Genomic DNA, 24,523 nt, shown 5'->3' on the forward strand with positions numbered 1-24,523 from the left:
GGTGCTGCCGGCAGGGGTCAGGCTGGCCCCGTCCTCCTGCCGCGGCCTCTGCCGCCTCCCCGGCGAGGGCCTGCACCTGCGTCTGCGCCTGCAGCAGCCGCCGCCGAGCGCCGGTAAGGCTGGGGCGGGGGGCGCGGGGCCCACGGCGCTGAACGGGGACGGGAGGGGGGACCCAGGCCCGTTGCTTAAAAATAGGCGGCTTTGCTGAGGGTTACCTGAAACCTTTACTGTTTTAAGTGGTGACTTTAAAGTGAGGGTGCTGGAGCACTAAAAAAACCCCGGTCCCCAAACCCAGCTGGAGCTCGTGGTTTGCTTTGCGTATGCTGTTGCTTTTTCTAAAAGGCTTTCTTTACCTCTGATTTGAAGGCTTAAACAGGAACTGATAACATTTAATCAAATTGTCAGTTTTAGGAATCAAAAGTGCAGAAAGTGGCACAATGAAAGGGAAGCACGGTTGCCGAGTAAGTGTTTTGTGTAGGAGCTTGAGAGCCACCCTCAGTTCCTGCCCTGTGCTTTCCCACGTTACTTCAGAACGATTTTCTTCCCCTCCTGTTTCGTGTTTGGTAGCTGAAATGCAGTGACATGATTCACCCAGGCTGTCGCACTGAAGTTGTCACCAGCCACTTAATCATACAGGATTGTGATTTTGCACTGGGGCAATATATCCTCACAGCCTCAGTGTGCAGAGGTTAACGTTGCAGGTAACATCTGCAAAGTTACTGTCATTGTTCCCATGGTGTTAATTCAAGCCTAGGATGTGATTGCATGAATAGGAACCAGTGTAGCTGATGCTTTCATTCTAGCATCCAAGTGCAATGTGTTTAGATTCGTTTAATAGGATGTGACACATAAAGATACATTAAATAACACAAAATTGTCTCTCTGTGGTTTTAAAGTAGAAATGACCAGTAAACGTGTGTGATGTACAATAATGGTTTCAGCACCAGGAACATACTTGAAATACTCTGTTGTTTTTATGGTTTGCTGCGGTTGCTTCTGTCTGTTAGTCTGTAATTATGCATGTGCTTTGACAGTTCAGTTGTACAAAAAGTATTTAGTGTGTCTTATTAATGAGGCATGCTTCAAAAGATCCAAGATGAAGTTTTAAATTTTTATCTTTGAAAGTCATACCAGTGAAAAACATGTGTGTGAACCAGATGGTGATCAATGTATATATTGGATGACTTTCTTTACCCTTTAACATTTTATGCAAAACTCAGTGTCCCTTATATGAAATTCTGGAACCTTGTAAAGTACTTTTCATTTATGGTTATAACCTAAATCTTAAATACTGAATGGCAGTTCTGAGAATGTACTTTGATTCTTAAGACTGAGAAAGTGGGCAGTGCAAAACATATTCATACACAGAGCTAGGCTTACAGTTTTACTTTCTTTTCCACCTAATGTTATGTGATAATTTGTGGAGGCTTTTATAGCTCCTTTTTTAGTTTGGAAAAGTTGTCAGAGCTGGCTTTTGTGAGACTGTTTTTGCTTTGCTGACCTGCAGAGGGTATTGCATACCCTCTGTTCCTTGAGTGGTACCAGCGTGGCTGGTATCTTACCTGCCCAAACATTTAAAACTAGTGCCCTTTTGCTTGTGCCCCCCTGTCTCCCAACTATTTTGAGTTACATATTGAGATGTACCCTCATATTGCAGAAACACTGATTAGCAGAAATATCATTAAAAAGAGCAGTATTGTTTTTTTAATTTATATTCTCTGTAATGATATCAATATCTCAGATCCCCCTGTGGAGAGGATTTGCACCTTTAAAATAATTATTCACATGTACAATTCCTACTTGGCAATATGGGACGTCAGGTGGAGATGGAAGTTTCTGCTAAATCTAAGTACTTGCTTCTATAAGTTACTAAGTTAATGTTGTGTTTAAAACATCAGCATTTTGCTTCGTTTGTTAGATTCTTATATTTTTCAATTTGAGGTATTGGGTGGGATTTTTCTGTAAAAGTGACTGAAAATTTTACCCAGTTTTGAAGATTATGTCTCCTTCTATCTCCAGATTTGGTGTTTGCTTTGAGGGAAAGCCTGAAACCCCAGAAGAATTACATCTTTTACTGTCAATCCTGTGGTGATGTCATAGTAAAAGACCGGTGAGTGCTGCAGTATCTTGTATTTATAGCAGTAAGTGCCATAGTGGTTGGTATTCAGGTTATTCTGTGTACTTAGAGAGACAACTAAAAGATACTTATTTTGAAACTGATAGATGAGAACACTTTTGAAGCACTATGGATGACTAAAAGCAAAATTACCTGAAACAGCTTTTCACTATTAATTCATTTACTTCTTCATTTCGTTCTGTCTGGAAAGTGGAAGTACCTTGCAAAGGGATTTTGGTGCATTGCCCTGGAAGCTGGAAAATCTGTATTCTTTTGCTGCTTGTCTTCCCACTTTGAGCAGGACATTTCCTTTTTGTAGCTGGACAAAATGTGTAAATTTTCTCCTTTGAGACCTATGGCTTTTTGTTCATACAGAATCAATTTGTGCTCATCATAATAGCTTCTGGTTTTGCTGTACTAACAAAAAGCTGTAACATTTTGGCCTGGAAATGTTGCAATTATTCATCATTTTCATTGATTTAAAAAACAGTCTACTGGTAGCTGATGTCTTTGCTATGTTGAAGGGACTAAAACTGAAAATTTGGGCCTAGACTTCTTTCTTCCTCTGCACTTCAGGGATCCTTTTCAGTTCTGCTCAGTCTCTTAAATTCCCTTCGGTCGCTGTGCCACAGTTAGAGAGCGGCTGCTCAGAACGGGGGTGTTAACCGCAGCTCCCTCCTGTCTGTTGAGCAAAGCCAACCTCCATGTAGTTCAAGGACGCTGAATTTGAGAAACACAGGAGCTGCTTCTTAGCTGTGTGACTCAGCCTTGTATCTGTTCCTACAAAGTCACTTGGCAAAGAGAGAATGAGGATTTTAATAAAAAGCTGCTGCGTCTTCTGACTCTTCTGATGAACAGTTTTGAGAACTTCAGCCAGATACATACGAATTATTAGAGGTGCATATGCCGCCTTTTATGATCTGTATCTCTCCTAATACACAAAATGGAAATACAAATGAGGTATATTCTGTAAGCTTTCTTGTCATGCATACGGATTTATGACTGGCTTGAATGTGACTGAATGAGGATTTCCTGGCTTTCTCTTCTGAAATGTCTCATCAGAAAGTCTAGTAATAACTCGTATTTTGATACCTCTGTAGAGTAATGAAACTTCTAATTTCCAGTCAGTGACATTTGCTTTCAGAAGATACTGCACTTCTATATTTTTGTCTCTGAGTGGGCGTTTTCCCGAATTTCAGCACATCAAATTCATATGCATGGAGTTTACATCTTTTCATTCTGCATCCTGTAACGTGACGCAGTCAGAACTTTTGAGAAAGAAAGAAGAAGTCACGTTCATGTCTTTTTGCTTGGTGTTTCTACTTGCAGGGAACCTCTAAGCCCCTCAGATGTTATTACTAAAAAATATTGATTAAGACAAGGGTAGAAGAGTGGAGCTGTCGGTGTATCCAACACCTTCTGCTCCAGCACTTCCGCAAGGAAGGCAGAGGTGTAGTCAGTACTTTTAGCTACAGAATTCCTGTGTTGGTCTCTACAGGGAGAGTGAGTTTGTCGGTGGCTGCACAGGTGATAGGATCAAAAGGAAGTTGCAGAACTGTGCGAGGAGGAACTTCTTAAGGTGTGAATTAATACAAAAGGATTTGTAATAAGAAAAACCCTAGATCTCAAAATTGATACCTTTAAGAAGAAATTGAAATAAATGGGATTTAGTTTAGATAAGGCTGTGGAGAAGGCATTGCTGCAAAGAAGGTGGCAGTAGTCTTCAGTTGAAGCAAGAGGAATTCAGGTTAAAATTGAAATAAAACCCAAACCTAGTGTAAAGCTTATTTTTCACTGTTAGAGACTGCATAGGAAGCCATCATGTTAAGAATAGATTAGAGAGAGATGTTAGGAGTAGTTTAAATGTAGGTGATCCTTCCTTGAGTTCAAGAAAATGGACTCTATATACGTTTTCTGAAGTCCACTGGCTTAGCTGGTTTTCTTTTGTGAATCTGATGGCTCTTCAGAGCTCAGGGTTATGCTCTCTGATTCTTCTCTGTTACCCTCACATTACCCACGTTAGAGGAAGTGGTTCATTTGTTTTGTTTTTTTTTCTTCCGTGATTCAAGAGCTGCAAAGAATTTGGGATACTTTCTTTTTCTCTTTCTCTCCTTGTGGTTAGACTAAGTGTAGCTTATGTATAAAAAAACTGTTTAAGGCTTTATTTCTGACATGAATTAATTCTTAAAGGCTGACTGTTGTGAAAAAGAAATTTCATAAATTGACTATTATGCAATAAACCTTTTCCTTAGTCCAAATGTTAATAATTTATACTACCTAAGTACTCTGTTGAAAAAAACTGATGGTAGGGGAAATCTTCTGATTACACTTTTTCTACATAAATAGCTTCAAGCATGACAATTAGCAGTCAAGCCAGGCTATCCAAGATTTTGTTATACATGAATAAGGAAGACTGCTGTTAAAGAAATTCAGTTGGATCTTTTTTCTTTCTCTTTTTCTCTGATGGAACAGAAGGCTTATATGTTTAAAAGCCTCAAGTCCATTTTATTCGCATTTTTTGGAATTTTAGCATGGAAGTCCATGGAAGATTTACATTCTTATGGCAGGACTTTTTTAGATAAGTGCCTGATTTCTAGCTTTTTAACATTAATTACCCAGGCTTCTTCTGTTTGGAGACAGAAAAGTATCTCCTGGAGGAGACTCAGCCTGACTCTGTTGGACGTTACCAGAAGCAAAAAGCTCCTCTTAAAGGTCGCGACACAGGAATTGTTTGTCACGCTCTGTGAGGGCAGCCTGTGTGACTGTCTTAAAGTGGAAACTCAGTTGTTGTTAGGGGCAAGTTTGGGGAGATAAGTCCCCCTGTCAGCTAGGTTTTATCACTGTATTCAGCAGCCTCAAGTAAGTCAGCACCCAGTAGACATCAAGTTTCTTTCTTTTTCATTTTCTTGTTTTTATTTTTTTTTCTGGAAAGCTGAATTTTTATTAGTGTTACGTTTTTCTAGTTCTAGTGACCCAGAATATGGCTTCCCACCTATGAATGGCAAAAGTGTAGAATATAGTGGAAATGCTGTATTTTCTGTATAGCTCAAAGCTGGGAAGAGCCTGTTTGGGAAATTTCTACTGGTTGGAGCTACTGTTTTTTTGAGGGCAAGAATTCACAATCCTTATGCTCTAGTAATGAAACTGGACAACATTAGTCTGCAGCTTCAGGTGGTCTCTGTCTTTCCCCCTCCCTGAATGTAGCACTTGAAAAAGCATTGCTGAGCAATACCAGGTTGTTGTTGCTGTAAAGAGCAATACATAGGACTGAAAACATGGGGTTTTTTTCAATGTGAAGTGAATTGGAACTAATTGTACAAGGCTGATGAATAATCAGTCATTAGGCCGACACCAGAATTGAGGTCCCACCATGGCAGAATTGTGGTGATACATGAGGCCACAGAGCGAAGGCAGGGATGAGTAGAGCTGATCTTGGGGTAAAGCTGGGTCAGAGCACCAGTTATTCCACCTTTCATCTGCAGGTGGGGCAAGCACAGTTTAAAATGTGTTGTCAATCCAGAAAGAAGGAAGTTTTTATAAAAGATTTTGCTTTTGCTCACTCAGCAATGCAGAAAGGGTAAGAAACTGCAATGGGAAGAACTGGCATCTTCAGAAAAGAAAAGTCTGTGAACTGCAGGAAAGCGAGGGTGTCTCAGCTCTTGGCTTAGCTGCTATGTGTTTATTTGCGAAGCAGCGCCATAGGGAAAGCTTTATTTGCGAGTTTAAGTAAGGAATAGAATGAAGAAACCCTATGTAAAGGTTTTGGGCAACAGCAGAAGAAATAAGGGAAAGAAAGGAAAGCATTCAAGGAAACTGGGCTGAGAGCAGAAAGTGCACCTCTGCAGCAAACCGTACATCTAGAAGATGAGGTGCATGCTGGTAAAGCCATTGCCCGTTGTTTTGGTGAAGGGGCTGAAAACACAGATTAAGGAAAGTGTAAATATGTGGTGGGACCACAGAATGGCTGTAGGAACTGTAGACAGGAAAGTATTGACCACTGACTCACAATGACCAATAAACCTATTTAATATAATAAATGTAATTCATATTGTCATATGTGTATATTCTAGCTTTATATATTTACAGCTTAAAGCAGTGATTCCAAACCTTGTCTTATAAAATCCTGTGGCATTGTGTGCAATCAAAGAAAGTTGAAAACAGCACTGATAATGAAAACGAAGTCTGATATTGCCTTGGAGCAGCCTCCTTGGTCCATAAAGGTGTCCAGGAGAAAGAGATTTGGGTTTTTTCATATATGACTTCTGAAAGTTGAATCTGAATCTAAATTGAGATTGCATTATCCTTTTTTTTTTAATGAAGACATACTGTGGTATTTTTGTTAGGATTTAGGTTTTTCAAAGTCCGATATCTGACTTTGAGGGGTTTCAAAGGCCATGCTCTCCCTTGCTGTGGCAGCAGTCTGTTTCTGTTCGTTTTATATCAACATTTGATGCAAGCGAACTTTATGAGAAGTAATTATAAATATAATTGCAAGATGCTTGTTGTTGTATTTTTTATGGCTGGGTAGAACTGTTTTATTTTTGCCATGTGATTCATTTCAAGAGAGGATTATGCCAAGTCCTGCCTTGCAATCATTGGAGATTCACCCTTGGGAAATGCTTCATCACAAACTTGGCAGGAAGCAACTCAGCCATTGCTTTCTCAGAATTCATCCGAAGAAAGTGCCTTTAACTGAAAGGAGAGTCAAGCACTTTTGGAGAAAGTTATATACTTCCCCCCACTTTTGTAAGGAGTCCAAGCTTTCTTTTAGTGTCTTAAGAAAGAATATAATATATTGAAATATTTTTTTTGTCTTCCCTCTTAGGAAATTTCTGAGAGTTCTTCCTCTGCCAAGTGAAAACTGGAGTGCTTTGGTTGAAGAGTGGTGTTGTCACCCTAATCCGTTTGCCAGAAACACTCTGTACCCTCAGCGTGATGACTGCTTTCTTGGAGACACTTTTTTTCTGTTGAATTCAAGAACTGAGTCGCACGTGCCTGAATCTCCCGTGGGCTGCTCAGAGACTGGACACCGTGCTTCTCAGAGCGGCTCCAGCTTGGTGAAGTATTTTGTTTGAACAATTCTGAAGTTAATTTATTTGGATTTTTTTCCTTGTAAAACACTTCAGTGTCACTGGTTTATTTATCTTGTGTGTATTACAGAGCTGTTTGCAAAGTCACAGGGAGTTGCTGACGTTCAGTTGTACAGAAGTCAGAAAATACTCTAAGCTATGATTTACATCTTCTAAAGCATGCACCATGGTCTTGATGTTGACCTAGATGTGCAAGAAGACAAGAAACTACTGAATTATGTCATTCTAAACCCAAATATTTCCCCAGAAAATATCCTGAGTGAAGGATATCAGCATTCAGTAAGGTGACTGTAATGGATTAGGTATTTGTCAAAAGATAGTGGTGGAAACTGGAATAACAGTGCTTTTTCTTCTCAAACTATGGATGCATAACCACAAATATGATAAAAGGAAAGTGTGATTTTTTTTTTCTTTCTCTTTTATTAACTTTAGAAAGACTTGGAAAAATCAAAATGTTTTGGGCTCAGTTTTAGCTGTCTTACACTCTTAGAATACAGTAAGAAAATTAAGTTTGTTTGACTGCTCTGTCTAGAGAAAGAGACCTGCCACCCCAGGTTATAGCTCTTGATGTTGATGTTTCTGTGATGTTCCAGGAGGGGATATATTCATCAGCTGGGTCTCTAGGAAGAAGGCCATCGTTTGTCTTAGAAACATCAAAAATTGTGGTTGCCCAGGAAAATACCCACCATTTGTAGGGTTACTGATGTTTCAGTGGTGTGATAAAACCCAAAAAGAAAGAAAAATCAGAGTTTCACTTATCGTGGAAATCTGGCACTTGTATAAAAGTTCAAGAATAATCCTTTCTTCCACAAGAAGAACATCCAGGCACTTAGTTCATCAAAGCCTATATTACCATAAAGCCTTTTCTGTTAATCTACTGCTTGCCTGTATTTGTGCTGACAAAGGTTGGGCCTGCAGATACCATCTTTTCTTCCTGTACCGTGTATTAAACCTAATTACTGAAATCCCTTCAGTTATGGGAACCGTTGCTGCCTTGGCAACTTGTGTCTGTGACAGCTGATGACTTGCTGCATTCGGCTTCCCAACGTGAAACTTCTAATCTGTTAAGAAGTAACACCAGAGAGCCCCGATTCCTGTCTGCTGCTGATCATCATTAGGGATTTGTGTTATCCCCAGCTAAATCACCAGGATTCTCGCAGCTCAGTGGTTGCTGGTGCAGCACATCCAAGTGAGGCAGCTGCTTGGGAAGCAGTTCTGTCCGATGGTCCAGATCTGCAAGTCGTGCAGCTGTGGTCCCTCTGGCTTCTTTGAAAAGCAGGATGTGGGGTGGAAAAAGTAAGACCTGATACCCAGAAAGGATGTCAGCATGGGAGAAGCACATTAATTTGGATTAACTCTGTGGCTATTGGAGTTATTTCTTCTAAGTATCCTTAAGAAGGAGGCTGAGCAGAAGATTCAAGAGGACAATGCTTTCTGCCAGAGGGCCCCCAAATGAATTATCTCGCATTTCAGCAGTCTCAAATTGATCTTAGATCAAAGATCAAAGATCTTTGAACAAAGGCGGGAAGAGGCAGGGTGCAGGGAGTTTATATTGCAGCCCAAGGACAGGGGAGCAGCCTGCCCAACACACTTCTTCAGTCAAAGAGGATGTTTGCCAGAAAAAGGATTGTTTTTGAGGCAGAAACTTGATAAAAGGATGTGGGGCAAAGGTGTTACGGAGATGTGGGGCAAACTAGGATAACAGCAGAACTTTTGAATGAGGGAGGAGGCTGTTTTCTGTCAGAGGCATACAATAGTGGTTTAGTGTGATGAATTTTGATGTTCGCTTCCTTAAAGTCGCATTAAAGTTGAGAATTCTTTCCCTCTTTCTACGTCTTTCACACTTGCAATGAATTCTCATTTCTGTATTTGCTTATTTCCAGCATCGCTTAGTTGCAAAGCAAAGCTGTAAGATCCAGCAGCAACTGGACTAAAAAGGAAAAGAACCCCTCATACTGAAACAGAAAATCCTTCCATAATATGAGTAATAAGACTGTTGCAGGCAAGATAGATCACTATTGGCATAAATGTTCTCATTTCAGAGAGTACTGTTGCAGTCTGCCCCCATATGAAAGTTCTTTTTTAATTGCATTGCAGTACTTTTAAAGTGTTTGCCTATGACCAAAATAGCGGAATTGACCAGAGATGCTTAAACAATCTTTTCCAGCCTCCAGTGGGACCAGGACAGCATCCATCCATTGCAAACATACTTCTCACATCTATTAGTCTCCTCGTGTAACATAGTTTTTAAATGTCACATGGTTTTGCAGCATCCTAATAGTATCTCTTGGGGAAAATACTTTCCCCGACACCATATCAGGGATCCTTAGGAACAGAAACAAAAAATATTAGGCTGATCATCCACCTCCATCTGCAGATTGCCAGCAGCTGCAAGTTGTCAAATAGATATATTGATTTAATTAGTCTAGCTAAAACTATTGTTTTTTCCATTGAAGCATCATACGAGGAGTTTGCAGTGTTTTTTAGGTACTGTACTGCACAATTCTCAGCTACCACCTGTAACTGTAGTCAGAAAAAAACATTTGAGTTGTGGCTTTCAAGGAAGTCCTGCATGTGATAAACTTGGAACATGCGATATTTGTACCAACCTCAAATGCTGGTTTTCACAGAACCCTGTTTATCCTTGATCTTCACATCAAGCAAATAGTTTTACTGTGTATGTTTGAGAGAAGTGGCAAGGTAGGAGCTGGCAGAGGGGATAACTGTGTCTATGTGAACCAGGTGTTTTTCTGATCTCCAAAACAAGGGGGCTGTACTTCCAACACACTCAGCTCTTTGAAGCATTGACAGGGGCTGTCGGGCTCTCCCTGGGGCTTTTAGTTTGATTCCTGGTTTGTGAGGAACAAACAGATCATAAGTTCGGATTCCTTCTGGGGTGCTTTGTGTTCTTCGTGGAGCGAGAGTGGTCCTTTTTGTTCATTTTATTATTTTCATAGTACAGAGCAGAGAACTGTTAGGTATTTACGGCATCAAATCCACGAGCACCGACTGAGCTGTAGCTTTGGGGAAAGCGTCCATTATTGATTTAATACTTCAAATGATGGAAGCTTTATCATGTTTCTTGGTAAGCTGTTTCAGTGGTTAATCATCCTGACTCTCTGCTGCCTTCTTACTAAATTAAACATACTAAGAATTGCAGCACTGTTTTTCTCTCTAAGGTGTATTTATTTTCTAGGAATTATTTTTGTAGCAGTTTTTCAGACCACATTCCAAACTTACAGTGTACTTTATAGATACATTTTTGCAGTAATCATCTCACTAATTCTGAAGATGTTCATGGCTTTTTTGTTCTGGACATCAGTCTGACACATCATCATCATCCATTTTAAAATTTTAATCCTAACGAGTGTGATAGTGGTGATAAAGTAAAACTGCTCCCCAGAGAGCGCATGTGTGTTCACTCCGGTTGGAATCCATGGGAACTGTCGCCATCTTTTACAATGATTACAGAAAAAGATCAATTTGGAGGTTTTTTTCCCCCTCAAGTGTTTTAATTTATGCTAAATTTAGATGTTACTTTTGTAGGCATGTGCTGCAATATGATTTCTCGAGTGACTTGTTACCAAGCCAGTAAAGCAGTAGTTGTTTTATTACACATGGGTGTTTTTATGCACTGTACGCTGTATGGACAGTTTAAAAGGTGATTATACAAAGACCACGTGTAAAATCCCAATTTAGCTGTCTTCTCATTACAGTCCCAGGATTTCCAGCTCCAGAAAGGTTTATTAACTCAGGAACATCAGTGTGATTGTATACAAGTACTGCTTCCAGACCACAGCTGTACTGTGCTACACCCAGGTTAATAAGCCCACACAGAACCAGTTTTGGAGTTTAGACTTCGGATTGAAGTAAGAGTTGTGGTTAGTTGTATCCTTATGCTGATATTGAATTTAAATATTAGCACTGGAATTAGTAGGAGTGCTACTGGGGCAGATCACAGGTTCATCCAGAAATGAGATCTTTTTCAATGGGCAGTAATGGATGCATGGGTGTAAGACAAGTTCTGAGTGATGTTTTGGCTACTGTAGAGAGTTATTGAACTATGTTGTTATCCACATTTTTTGTTACTAAGCCTTTGATGAACAGTGCTTCCTCTGAGTTTCTGAAGACTTTCTGAACTTACATGTACATTTAATATGAAAAATACTTTCCTGTGGTGAGCACCAAACTATACATTGTGTGACAAATGCCTTCCTTTTCTTTGTTACAAACCTGGTTGTAATTTCATAGCATGAGCTAAACATTCGTGATTTTATGTAGCTCAGTGATAACCCTCAGTTTTCTGCCTTTCATGCTTTCTCCCATTACATATATTTTCTTTCCACATACGGAAACTGTTTCACACCTCTGAAATTATTCATTGTCAGTGATGCTATGATGTGTTCTTCAGCTGTTTCCTAGCAGTTCAAAACACTCTGTGGACATTCTCTGCTCTCTGTTGAACACTGAACTCATATTTCTATAAAACTGTCCACAGTGGCTAGGACTTTTTAGTGAGTGATGGTAGTCACATTGCAGCATCATGTTTTATGTGTATATTTTAGAGTACTTCTTTTCCTGTGTGTTATTTTGCCTTCGTTGAATTTACCTTGTCATTTCATCACCAAATCGCTCAGTATTATGAAATTCTCCTGTTAGCTGTTACAGGTTGTTCTCTGTGGTCAGTATGTACTGCCAGATTTTAAAACTAGTACGACACTTGCAAGCAAGTTGAAGTGTAGAAAGCTCAAGTAGGTAATGCAAATCTGTGTGTATGTAAACATAAAGAGAACAGAAACAAGTACAAAGTTGACTTTCTACTCTGGAGAGTGTGTTAAAATTATGCATTCTGTTTTCAGAGTAACTGAGTGACATTTAAATGGCATTTCTTTGTCCTACAGAAATCAAAGGAAAATACCAGACTAATCTGTAAGCGCTGCAAGACAATGCTGGGAGAAGCAGTATCGGCAGGTATGGGATGGACAAGCCAAACTAAGACTTCACTGCATCCGCCATTGAGCACTGGAGGTTAAAAACTCTGGAGGAAAGCAGTTTGTCAGTAAGGTGCAGGGCTGATTCCTGGGTAGTTAGAATGGTTGTTGCTTCTACATTTAGACCTTGAAAGTGACTTACAACAGGGATTTTCTTCATCCTCCTTTCTGTGGAGTATTTGGCTAATTCCTAAGCTTTGAAAGACTCCATGCATGATTCCAGTTTTCTAGGAATCCCAGTGAAAAAGGAGGCCTGAGAAATTACAGGTTGTTTATTTTGCTGTCAGTCCTACAGAATAATGGAAAGGTTAATTCAGAACTGAATCAACAGAACTAAAAGCTAAATATATGACTGCTACCAGGCAGCCGGCTTTCACGGAAAGGAAGCCTTGTCAAAGAAACAGGTTATCTCTCATCATCACCCTATGATAAGATGATGGGTTTAAAAGCTGTCATTACACTGAATCAGCAGGGTTTACTCTGTAGTATAAAGATGAGTCTCTGGTGGTTTTTAAAATGCAGTTATTAACAGAAGAGAAGCAATGCTAAGGTTGTTATTAACAGGGTTCATTCTTTCATTCTCCTTCTACTCCAGTGTGTCAGTCAGTGTGAGCCTGGCTCAGTTCAGAGATCTGCAGAATGTAAAAACTTCTCAGAATAGGCAAAGTGTGTTTAGGAATGAAGTCATGAGGAGACACAAAATGGAAAGTCTTCTGTTACGGAAGGTTCCAGTTGTCCTGTATGGGGACCTGAACAGTGCAAGCTTTAATAAAACCAAATTTAAGGTAAGATGTTTGAAAGCCCACAAAGCAGGTTGTGATTTTGAGAAAAGTCATTGGAAAATTGCTTCACAGATCATAATGAATAATGGATGCCGTAATCTAAGCCTTCAGATGATTGTAGCAACCAGGAATTGATGTGATCAGTTGGTGTGGGGAAAGGCAAATATTTTGCAGGTGTGCAGGGGTTTCATCTGGAGCCTGTATGTGACTGAAGTTAGACCTCATGTCCATTGTTTTGACCATGTTTCTTCAGTACTGTAGGAAATTTAGGTAGAGTTCAAAAGAAAGGAAAAAAAACCGAACCAGAGATGTATGGTGTAAGTCTGGACAGAACCATCTCTATGAAAAGAGACAGGAGAGCAGACTTGACTTGTCATGCTTTGGTGCTTCCTCATGAGCAGATCTCAGTGCCCTGAGGATAAAGCTGGATTATAGTGGTGTAGCTGTGGAGGCCAGATTTGTCTTTGCAATTCCCCTGTCGGCCATTCCTTCTCCCAACTATATCCCTATACATTCATATGATTTTCTTCTTGAAAAATCCCACCTATCTGCAAGCAAACATCTGAATTCCCAATGCCCTTGCAGCACCAATTCCTTAGTCGAGGTAAGAGCTGAGGAGCTGGAGTGACTGAACTGGCTGCTTTTCCTCCTGTCTCCCAGGACTAGGCGCAGCATGGAGCAGACTTAAATTTAGAGGTAAAATATAACTTCCTAACAGTGAGGGTAATTTAAAAAGTGTAGTACTTGTCTGGAGAAGGGGTGGGATTACCAAGCCTTTGGAATCTTTAAAACAGATTTTTTTCCTGAGGTGCTTGCTTTCATCCAGTTTTAATGGTATGTGAGAATGGAAATCAAATGAGACAATCCCTTCCACTCTTAACATTTATGGAAGTGCTGGATCTTTACTGTTGTTCACATGCTAAGGCTGGAATGAATTTATTACTCTATATGTATTGTAAATGTATATTACTCTGTATGTATTGTAGCATAGACCCAGAGTTTCAATATGATCATCTTTGACCTGGCTTTATTGATGAGGGTTAAATTCTGTACTCCAACACTTCCATTTACTGTTAAAGGCTGTCTTGGTGGAGCTTTTGGGGAACAGTTACATTGAAACTCGAAATGTGTGCAGTATTAGTGTTGAATTAGTGTGATTTTTGGAAAGAGGTTCTATTCTGCTCTTTAAGCAAAGAAGAAAATTATTCCCCTGTGTGCGGTGTTATTAAAACTGTCTCTTGTGATTCACTGCAGCATTACTGAGCAGCAAAGGGTACTAAAATACTTGTGTAAGCTGTGCTGATCTCAGGGCTTTAGGAAAGTTCTTTCAATTCATCTTTCAGGTTTGGCTTGAGCTCTTGCTCACTTTGTTTCAGAAGGATTGTTCCCAGCATTAAACAAGGATCAATATGAATGACAAATTGCTGATCGTGTAATTAGCTCAGAACAGTTTTCTTCTGCCGATGTGTGGTTTTGGTTGCTTCTCCTGGCAGAAGCCAAAGCTGAATTTGACCATCTGCTGCACCTCTTAATTGAGTGCTGACCAGAAGTTTAATTAGTATAGTGATATGGTGACTGCGCTTAACAAGTCGGTTGTTCTGTTGTGCTTAAACAATGTATTTGTCATTTTAGATACCTTGAAATATTATGTCACTGAGGTGATTATTCAACTATCTGAGGGAAGTTTCAGCCCAACACCAAGGTAACAAATAAATAAAAAAAAACCCCAAGATGTTTATGTTTTAGAAAGGGTGCTAGAAATTCACTCATGTTTTAGTTTCTTGAATAATTACATATAATAACAAAGTGCTGTGAAATTTGGTGTAGTGATCATAGAATTAAGCATTGTAAAGGCAATGTAGTCTGAATCCACGCACGTACGATTTTGTTTGTGTGTGACACAGGAGAGAGATGTGTATAATTTGTTGCAGTCTCACTATTCAGGTGATAAACCAAATACAATACTCGCTGATTTTGAACCATTTAATTTTGCACGATGTCTGGTGACTAATTATGGAAATGGAAGGTTACGTTATGTAAGGTTCAATTAAGTAAAGCTTGAAATGTTTAATTGGAAGTGACATTTTTGAATTTTCAAGTAATTCAGTTTGAAGTTAAGATTGAGATGAAACAGAACTTGATCCAGCTATCTTGTGTCATGTACTGTGCATTAGTCACAGTTCTTTCATTTTGTGAATTATGTTTGAAATATGTGCATCATTCTGAGCTTTGTGTTCATATGTGTAAAAATATAATAGGGAAAAGCTTTTATTCAGCATTTGACATTTGGTTTTGGTCAAAATAAAGGATGTGGAGTAATTTAGACTGGTAATCAATTGAAAAATTCCTATTGCAAGAAATAGAAAGCCCTCTGGTTTTGAGTGGGGGGAAGATAAAGAACCCTCATCTTTCAATAAAAAGTGACTGTAGGATGTAGTGGAATTGGCAGTATGAAGATACTCATGTACTTGCACTCCATCAGTATGAATGATTTTGTCCATTTAGTTATTATGAAAACATAAAATATGTGGTTAATTCTTAAACAGGTCTCAGTTCATACAGAGCATGGTTTCTCAGTGTCTTGTGGAATTGGCCTCTGCTAAAAGCACGTTCAGATTCACCATAAAAGGAGACAATGGAAAAATCTATATTCTGGTAAGTTGGGGTTTTTTTTTATCTTTATCCTACTGAAAAAGTCTAACCTAGGAATTCCAGCTCCTAAAATGTATTGTTTATGCTGTTCGTGGTTGATTGTTTAAAGAAAATTAACAAATACAAATTCTTGAAGTAGTTCTGAAGAGTTCTGTTGAAGAAATTCTTCTGGGTTTTTTCATCTAAGTAGATGTACATGTTGAAATTTTATCTGTTCATTTAGTAGTGAAATTACTAAAGATGCATCACAAGTAGTACAGAAATAACATTGTTTTGTACTCAGAAAATATGGAAAGCCCAAGTTTTGACTTTGTAATGTATATCTCATCATCTTGTTCCAGTACTTCTTGTCTTTAATGCCTAGAAGTTCATCAAATTGTACAGCATCTTTCACAAATATTGTCTGAAGTCAGCAGAGAACTACTAATGTAGTCAGGACATTGCACTGCAAAGTGAAGTGCAAACAAAAGTAAAATTGCCTATTATACTTAATGTTCTAATGCTGTTAAACTTGGTTAAGCTTGATATTTAAATAGTGACAGCTAAATTCCTCAAACTTTCAAGATGGATAGGAATTTGGGTCTGAGATTATCTTAATTCTATACGCTTTGTATAGCTGGGGATGTTTTCTTTTACTCATGATCTAAATATGGACACAGAATTTCTAATTTTGCAGTTTGGACAAATAATTCATAGAGACAAAGATAAAGCAATACATGATTGTAGATTGCTGCACTGGATAAACTTAGACATGCACTTTGTAGAGTAGGCAATCTCATTAAATAAAAATATTTCTATATATATATATTTCAATTTCTATAATTTCTGAACATCCAGATTCTGAGGTAAGTGTATATCTGTTGCTTTTAAAAATTTTAGTACCAAGATAAGATTTATGCTACCACTGAGAAATAATTCTTCTGTGATGATCGAGTAGGGTCTCATGAGCAGACCCATAATTGTCACTCTGTACAGTCTAACTGAGGTATCATTAAAAATGGTTGTGATTTTTTCCTCATAGCTTACGTGTTTCCAAGTTACCTAATATTTTGATGCTGAAATGTAGTAGCCTATATAGAACGAACTGGGTATTTTCTAACAGAAAAATCACCTTATCTAGCAGGCTGCCATTACTTTTAGCTCTGAGTTGTTTTTTTGCCAAAGTATTGATTAGAGGAGCAGGCTGAATTAGCATAGGGACAGGGTTCTCATTGGCATCCCTTTCTTTTTTTTTAGTGAGTTATTTGGGGTGGTTTTTTGTGTGTTTATCATCAGAAAGCCATTACTCCTGTCCAGGGTGAGGTTCTAGGTACTGTACTCACACTGCCAGGTGTTCTGGAGTCGTGGTGAAGTCTTGGACACAAGTGTAATGTAAGCACTGGTTATATCAATGATTGCAAACAGCTAAACAGTAAAATGTGTAGGTGCTTGAGGCTGTGAGTCCACAGCCAAGTTAGACAAGTGTTCTCCTCACTGAGGCATCACAGACCAGCTGTCCCACTTGTTTGCTGAAGATTCTCGTTCACAGTGTTTGTGCTGGCATACCTCAATGCACACAGCTTAGCCTGTGTATGTGATAATGAAGGTTAAGGTCTTTTTTTTTTTTTTTTAACCAAAAATATCATGTATATTCATTTTCCTTATTTCCTCTGCAAGTATCACTTAACATTACCAGTTATGTTACACAATACAAGTTTCTCTTGTTTTAAGTTGGTGATAACCAGGTTCCTGAAAGCTGTCTGCTGCTTATGTTTGTTTGGTTTTTTTTAAAGGATGGCAATAAATAAAAGTCTCCTTGTCTCAGGGAAAAAAAAGGTGACATATACAGTTTTCCTTATTTATCCTAACTATGTCTCTGCCCTCTTCAAATTCTCTAAAAGTTGAATCACTTGTCTCCTCTCTTTGCTCCACTGTTGAAGGGTTCCCTACCTTCAAGTTGCATGACTTAAAAGCTAAGAATGAAGACAGCAAATGGATAATGAGATAGGAGAACACAAGCAAAATGGTGCCTTATTGGTCAGCATAGCAGCATCTTAATAGATGTCATTTTTTCTGTACTATTAAAAATGATAGATTTGAAGAAGGTTAATGAGTAGTTTTGTGGATAGATACAGGGAGGATAGATACAGGGAAGGCATCGTATGGATGGGATTACCCTGATAAAACACAAAAAGATACATCTGTGGAAATCAAAAGGTGTGTGGTAGAGTTTGGAGTCTATGAATACTAACTCCAGCCTTTCATTACTGAATACAAGTTGTTTTTTGGAGTGGGATTAGGCTGTAAAGGTGGCAAATGTAATGGTCATGTTGGCAGTAACTAAGAAAGAAGTAGCAAGGAAGAACAGCAGCTTTTTTTTAGCCATGTTAAATTTGAGCTGATGCCTAACTGTCCACAATTTGATGCTGGAGACACAGGTTGAGATTTTAGGAAACTGATCACATAATATAAATCATAGTATCTCACCTGCTTGGATCAAGTCCCATTAAGTCCCCAGCTGAGATCTGTTGCAGCTTTTCTCCTGAGAACATCCTTGAGGTCTGTTGACAAGGATATTTCAAAACAAAACAGGAAAAAAACCCACCAACAAAAACCCAAACACTTTCTCCTGATGCTGTCACTTCAGAAAAGACCATCAGTCTGCACTGTGAATGAATTCTAAACTTTATATTATATATTCATCTCTCTGTGTAGGTTCTTTTCTTACTGGAGTTAATATGAAAGGAATTAGGTTGTGCAGGTTCTGCTGTACAAAATGGTAGAGAGGAAGAAAAGATTGTACATTGTGAGTAACATAGTTGAAAACACACGTCAAAATTTGGAAATATTAGCCACAGATAATGTGTACAAACTACTTAGAGTCAGTACACCGAGTCTTAGTGAGTGGTGGCTCATTCAGACCAAAGGCAAGATCAAAAAGTAATTCATGCATGAGGAAAAGAAGGAAATTATTGCCTAAGGAAGACAATTGATTTTCTCATGGCAAAGTGTCCTCCTACCTGTAAAGATTCATTTGCCTTCTCTGTATTGTTTGCTTAATTATTAACACAGATCTGTTGCATTGCTGCTGAGACAGAGACGTGCTCTGAAGAAGTGGTTGAACATTATTGTTGGATGCCCCATATCAACACTTGTGGTAGAAGGAAATACTTTTCAGATGGTCCATTTTGCACATGGTTTGGTTGTTTTCTCTGAAGCAAATTGTAGGAGGATTCTTAAAGGAGCAGACAGCCATTGCTGCCTTGTTCCCTGTGTTAGTTTGAAGGTTATTCACCTTCTGAAAAGCATCCCAGGAGGCTCCTTCCCGGGGAAGTGTTAATGATTTCAGAAGGAAGGAACTCTGTTTGTATAAAGACAGGCATGTTGGCATTGGCCTGTGTGTATAGGACACTTCTTTTTTTGCCCATTTTGTCCAACACCTCTTCAACACTTGGCTTAAAACACCGTGTGTAATGGTCCTAGCTAATGAGGTGTATTTTGCAGTGCGAATGTGTACAGTGAGTTATCAGAGCAAAACTGATGAACAGCCACTTGCTAAGCCAAGTGCAGTTGCTTGTCATCATTTATGTGCATATGCTAAAGTGATTCTCCTCCTCCCATGCCCTCCCAAGACATCTTTATCAATATATCTCCTTCCTCCTTTGTGAAGCTTCCACTATAATGTTCTGGGCCTTGGGCTCTGATAAATTGTGACTGTCACATTCAATTACAACATATACTGTGTGTCCTGTTAACAGCGGCTTTCTCCCTCCACAGGGGCTATCATGTGTCTGCTACCTAACATCATGCAACTTGTTTTATTTGAGGCTGATTAGGTCATGAGAAGCAGAAGATTACTCTCTAGTGAGCAGCACGGCGTAAACCCTCTTTTATATGATAAATTTTTCATATATAAACATTTCATACAGGCTCAGGACTTGTAAGAATTGATTTCCATGGGTAACATGGATCACTTCACTACTGCAGGCTGTGAATAAAGGAATAACCTGTTTTTTTTGTGCAATGTTTAGCATGAAAGCCTCGAATCCAAGCTGAAACACTGATGCACAGTCACACAAAGATTAAATAAGATCCATAATGTGATTCAATAAGTTCAGATTTCTCAAAACTCTCCCTGGTAAATATCCCATGAATTGCCGTGAGCAAGGAGTGCTGAAGGATGTCAGTCCCATTATCAGATTTCATAAAGATTCATTTCCCAAGTAAGGGCCTGTTACAGTGTAAATCACAGCCTTCCTTTAGAGCACATTAATGGTTGTGGTTTTCCTTGCATGTCTTAGCTCCATCCAGTCATAGCTATCACACTGCTTCTAAAAATCCTTCATTTTTGGCACTTCCAGTGGGCAGTCTTTCAGTTCCTTGGATTTAGCCCTCAGTTGTTCAACACCATATGCTCAACTAATTCCTAAAAAACTAGGAAATTAGAGACATAATCCATTTGGTACTTGAACAGATGACTTGAGACTGTTTCTTTTGTTGCTATCAAAGGGAATGTGCTCCAGACACAAAAAAAGGCAGCTTCACAGAAATAACGATCTTAAGAGCGACTGTGATAAATCAGGCGTCAGTTTATTGTATTAACCCGTTTTTCCCCCCTAGAGGCTGTGCAGACTGTGTTGAATAATAAAATGTCAATTTATGTCTGTTAATGCTTGGAAACTTTGTAAGAATGTGGCTTTAGTATCAACAGATTTAGGATCAGAGTAAAGGAACGAATTGAAATTGGTGTTATCTACATTAAAACAAATAATTTCTTCATTTGTAGATGTGGCTTTTAAATTCCGACACATTGCTGGTGGAGTCCTTAGAAAGTTCCTCCTCCCACAGTGCTTTTACACTGTTTGGAGACACTTGCATGCCGAGCTCTGGAGCAGTGGGGACCTGGAGTGCTGTCAAAGTCCTTTACCAGCCGTGCATTAGAAGCAGGAACAAGGAGTGAGTACGGCCTTTTCTGACCTCAGAGTCTGATCTTTCATTTGTTCTGCATTTCAAGGGCACAATATTTCTTTGAGGTTCCTTGCATGGTCCATTAGTCTCCGAGATGCATCTCTTTGTAATTGCATATGGTTTTTAATTTATTTTTAAATTTTTAATTATTTTTTTAAGCAGAATGCCAGAGGAATAGAATTTGGTTTCTGTCACAGCCAGAGAGAATCTGGTTGTTAAATTTTTTCATAATATTAAAATGTAGACCAAAAAGTTATGTTATTTCTAGGGGCAAGTGTAGATAACTGAGGTATACAATGCAAACAGAAGTTGCCTCTGTTGCGCAGGAGAGTAACGTGCTTTTTCATTTTTGCATTTTTTCCCTGTCTGAACTCAGTGCACTTTTAGAGCTTGGTCATTTTTCTGGCTCTGCTGGCAAAAGCTGGAAGGACGATGGTGCTGTGAATCCCACGGCGGGTAGAAAGTTCTATCTGTGCAGTCTCAGAACGTGCTGCTCTGCACCCATAGCTCCTGGTGATGTAATTCAGGAAGGGGATAAAACAGAGGGGAGATAAGGAGCGGAGCTGACTCCTGAATGATGTGCAAGTTTAGCCAGATTGCCTTCAGTTTCTGTGTTGTGTGTGAAAATCGGATCTCGGCTTTCAGGTTATTTCTGGGAGTAACCCTCTCTGCACTCCTACAATAAAGACTTTGGACCTCTTTGGTACAGTTGAAACCAAGAGGGTAGAGGTGGGTAGTTACTAGTTTAGCAAATTATACCTGCCTGTTCCAGCTTCAGTCTTGACCTTTTTTGCCTTAAAGTTATACTTTGTTTTGCAAGAGGAAGAGCTGTTCACAGGACTGGAATTTGGCCGTTTAAAGCCAAGTTATTTTCAGTACTGCAGGTGTTATCTGGTGGATTGCAATAAATCAGCGTAATGATCATCTCGGTATACACAGACAGTGCATCTCACAGTGTTAAAAGATACTTGTGCATGTAGCCTAGCAGAATAGTATGAATAATGCTTTATCAGTATAGCGGACTCTCAGCACGTAGTGTATCCTCAGAAGGGAAGTCCGTTCTAGATATGATGCAGAAGTTCATAGAGTTATCTAATTAGCCTCTCTGTGTTTAACTTGCTTTCAGCTCTGTGGTGGCATTATTTAAAAATAAATCGGGGCCCTGAGAGAAGGGGAAAGAGAAGAGGTGAGGAAGGTGGTGGAGTACAGTGCCATGTAAATGTTTTCCTTGGATGTGTCCAAGTCTACTGAAGCCCTCATAAAGGAAACGTTTTATTTCAGCAAGCTTTGAAGTCTGCATTATGAAAAACTTACACTGCCTAATGTGTTAAAGCCTTTACCTCTTAGGGAGCAAAGATAAAAGAACATTGTTTGAGCAGTGACTCCACTGTTTGCATGTGGTGGAGTATGGTTTTCACATAATTTTCTGCTTTTGTTTCTGCAGTGATGAGAGTGAAAGCAGTGGTTTGGTATAGGTCACACTTAAATAGTGCTTTGGGTTTGGGTTTGCTTTTTTTTTTTTTTTCATTTGAACTCTCGGAAACTACATGCCAGATTTAAAGATCTATGGATGTATTTAAAATTTAGAAGACATTCCCTCCAGTCTCAGTCAGTACAGAACTAAGTTATAACAAAACAAAAATGTTGTCTCACATAGACAAGCAAGCATGTGCCTATGAATTTAAATGTTTTGATGGGAGAAATATACACCTTACAGGAATGTGTGATTCATCATAGCGTCTATCCTGAGCGTTGCCAAGTGTGTCCTTTTTATTTTTCAAACAGATTCAATACTGAATAGCTGAAATAAACTGACAGAGAGAATGCAAAATTCTGATGTTTAGAGAAAAAGTCATACTGCATTATTAATGTTATTCATGTAAGAGAAAAAATTACCTTAATTAATGTAGTAGCTTCAGAAGTCAGCATTGGAAAACCTCTGTGATCTAAATGGTTTTTAGTGAACCAAAATACATCTTAAAGTATTATCATTTAAACTGCTTATTCCCGGAATGGGAGATACTGCAAGAACCACTGCCTGTTCTAATATGAAAGATATGATGACTTACCACTCTTAAGTCTTACAGAAGTGTAAGTTACAGTTTTACTTTTCAAATTTCAATTCTTTATCCCTGAGAAGATTTAATTACATTATCACACGTTCAGTTACTTTGACACGTTATTGAGATAAAAGTCATATCTACTTAGTCACTTATGTGGCATTCACAAATGCTTTTCGTGAATGGAGTTCTCGGCAGCAGAATTTTACTGAGGGATTATATTCAGTTCTTTCCATTTCCCCAGATAGACTTGTTACAGATCACTTGTTTCTGAAGATTACTTGGTATTTATCTTTGGGATTTCTCTTTAACACAACCGAGCTTTTAGTTCTCCTCTGACAGTGACTGACATCGTCCTTGTCCAATCCCTGGACGAATGGAAAAATGGAAAAGAAAGAACAGAGGTTTCTTTTTAAGGTTCAGAAACCAAAGTAGCTATTGTTTTAATGTCGTTTTCCCATTTTTGCATTTCTAGGAAAGAACAGTAAAAAGGACATTATCACTTGAATCTGTTTCCACTAACTCATTCATCAGGTGGTTTGGAGTGCTCCCTCGACCTGTGCAGTAAGACTGAAGTCTTTCTGTATTGAACAGGAATGTAAACATCGTGGAAGCAAAAATACCAAACCCAGTACAACTTAATGCAATGTGTTTGCATTTAAATCTCAAATATTATTTCAGGAATTCTGAATGAAGTGTCTGATTTCTTGAATAGTGCAAGTTCCAATTGTTTTAGATGCCCACGTTCCGATAATAATTTTACTTGCCTTGCAGTGTTTGAGACATGAACTCTTTCAGTCTCTCACAGCATGCACTCTCACGTCCTGTTGCATGTCCGAGAGCCTCCTCAGTTGTTGTGAGTCACTGGGTGTGCTTGGGTCCTGTCTGATTTCTGCAGTGTCAGAATCTGATCTGTGCAATAGGAGGGGAAGCACCTTCCTTACCTGTGGACACAGCTGGGTAGCTGGGCCATAGGTTAAGACAGAGTAAGGTAAACTAAAAAGAAAAGCATTTATTTTTAATATCTAAGTGTACCATAATCACACGTTTGTAAACTGTGGGTGAAGAAATGAAAGAAAAGTCTGTACTTAGTCTGCTCACACAAGCATAAATCTACTTACTGGGAGATAAATACTTGGTTCCATGGTAGCAGTCGAGGTCTCAGGCTTTGTGAAAGTCTCCCCTGGCAAACTGCCTCTGCTAGAAAAAGCCTCACTGGGATTCTCTCATGATTTATATTCAGGCACTCCATTTTTGAAGGAACCTTTAGGTTCAGATTTCAGCACTTGAGTATTTCTTCTGGGGTAAGCGTAGTAGCTTTTGTGCATAGTCTTTCTTTTCAAGACTTCTGGAATATCAGGAGAAATTTACAGTCTCACTCCAAAACTCATTTTGTTCCTTCTTTATTCAAAGCATAGTTTTGAAATGCTTCAAAATTAGCATAATGCTTAATTCTCTTACTCAATATAGAAGTGGTTTTTCTTCCCTTAAACTAGGAATTATATCTGTTGAACAGCACTGCTTCAGTGAATGATAGAACTTTTTCTTTCTTCCAGTAAATCACTGGCATATCTATCGCTGTACTTTACATTCACTGTTACTCTTAAGTGTGAAAAATGCAAATGGAAGAAACATTTAAGTAGGATGAAATGTTCATGGTTCATTACTGGCTTCCACGTACATGGTTCATTACAATGACAATTAACCCATTTGGAGCAATAGCTGTTTGGGGGCAGCTGATCCTGAAGCCTGTTGTAACAAAATTGTGTTCTGAGTTAGGCTGAACGTTGCTGAGAAGGTGATTACCCTTTATGTGACACTTGCCTTTTTATCAACAACACATTGGTTCATGTTCAGTTTGTTGATCTGTGGTGACCATCAGATC

General features: G+C 38.9%; 1 protein-coding gene across 1 annotated transcript; it reads left to right on the forward strand.

Annotated features, from left to right (window-relative positions):
- Positions 1–4: 4 nt before the first annotated feature.
- On the forward strand, positions 5–20,566 carry UBE3D (ubiquitin protein ligase E3D; the record flags this gene model as incomplete). Its single annotated transcript, XM_010194892.1, has 7 exons — positions 5–113; positions 2,020–2,110; positions 6,942–7,173; positions 12,108–12,177; positions 14,612–14,681; positions 15,526–15,634; positions 20,397–20,566. Coding segments are annotated over 7 exons (851 nt in total), but the record flags the coding sequence as incomplete, so codon positions are not given.
- Positions 20,567–24,523: the final 3,957 nt, after the last annotated feature.

This window comes from Mesitornis unicolor, unplaced genomic scaffold, assembly GCF_000695765.1.
Source record: "Mesitornis unicolor isolate BGI_N332 unplaced genomic scaffold, ASM69576v1 scaffold29071, whole genome shotgun sequence".
In the NCBI taxonomy this organism is placed as follows: Eukaryota; Metazoa; Chordata; class Aves; order Mesitornithiformes; family Mesitornithidae; genus Mesitornis; species Mesitornis unicolor.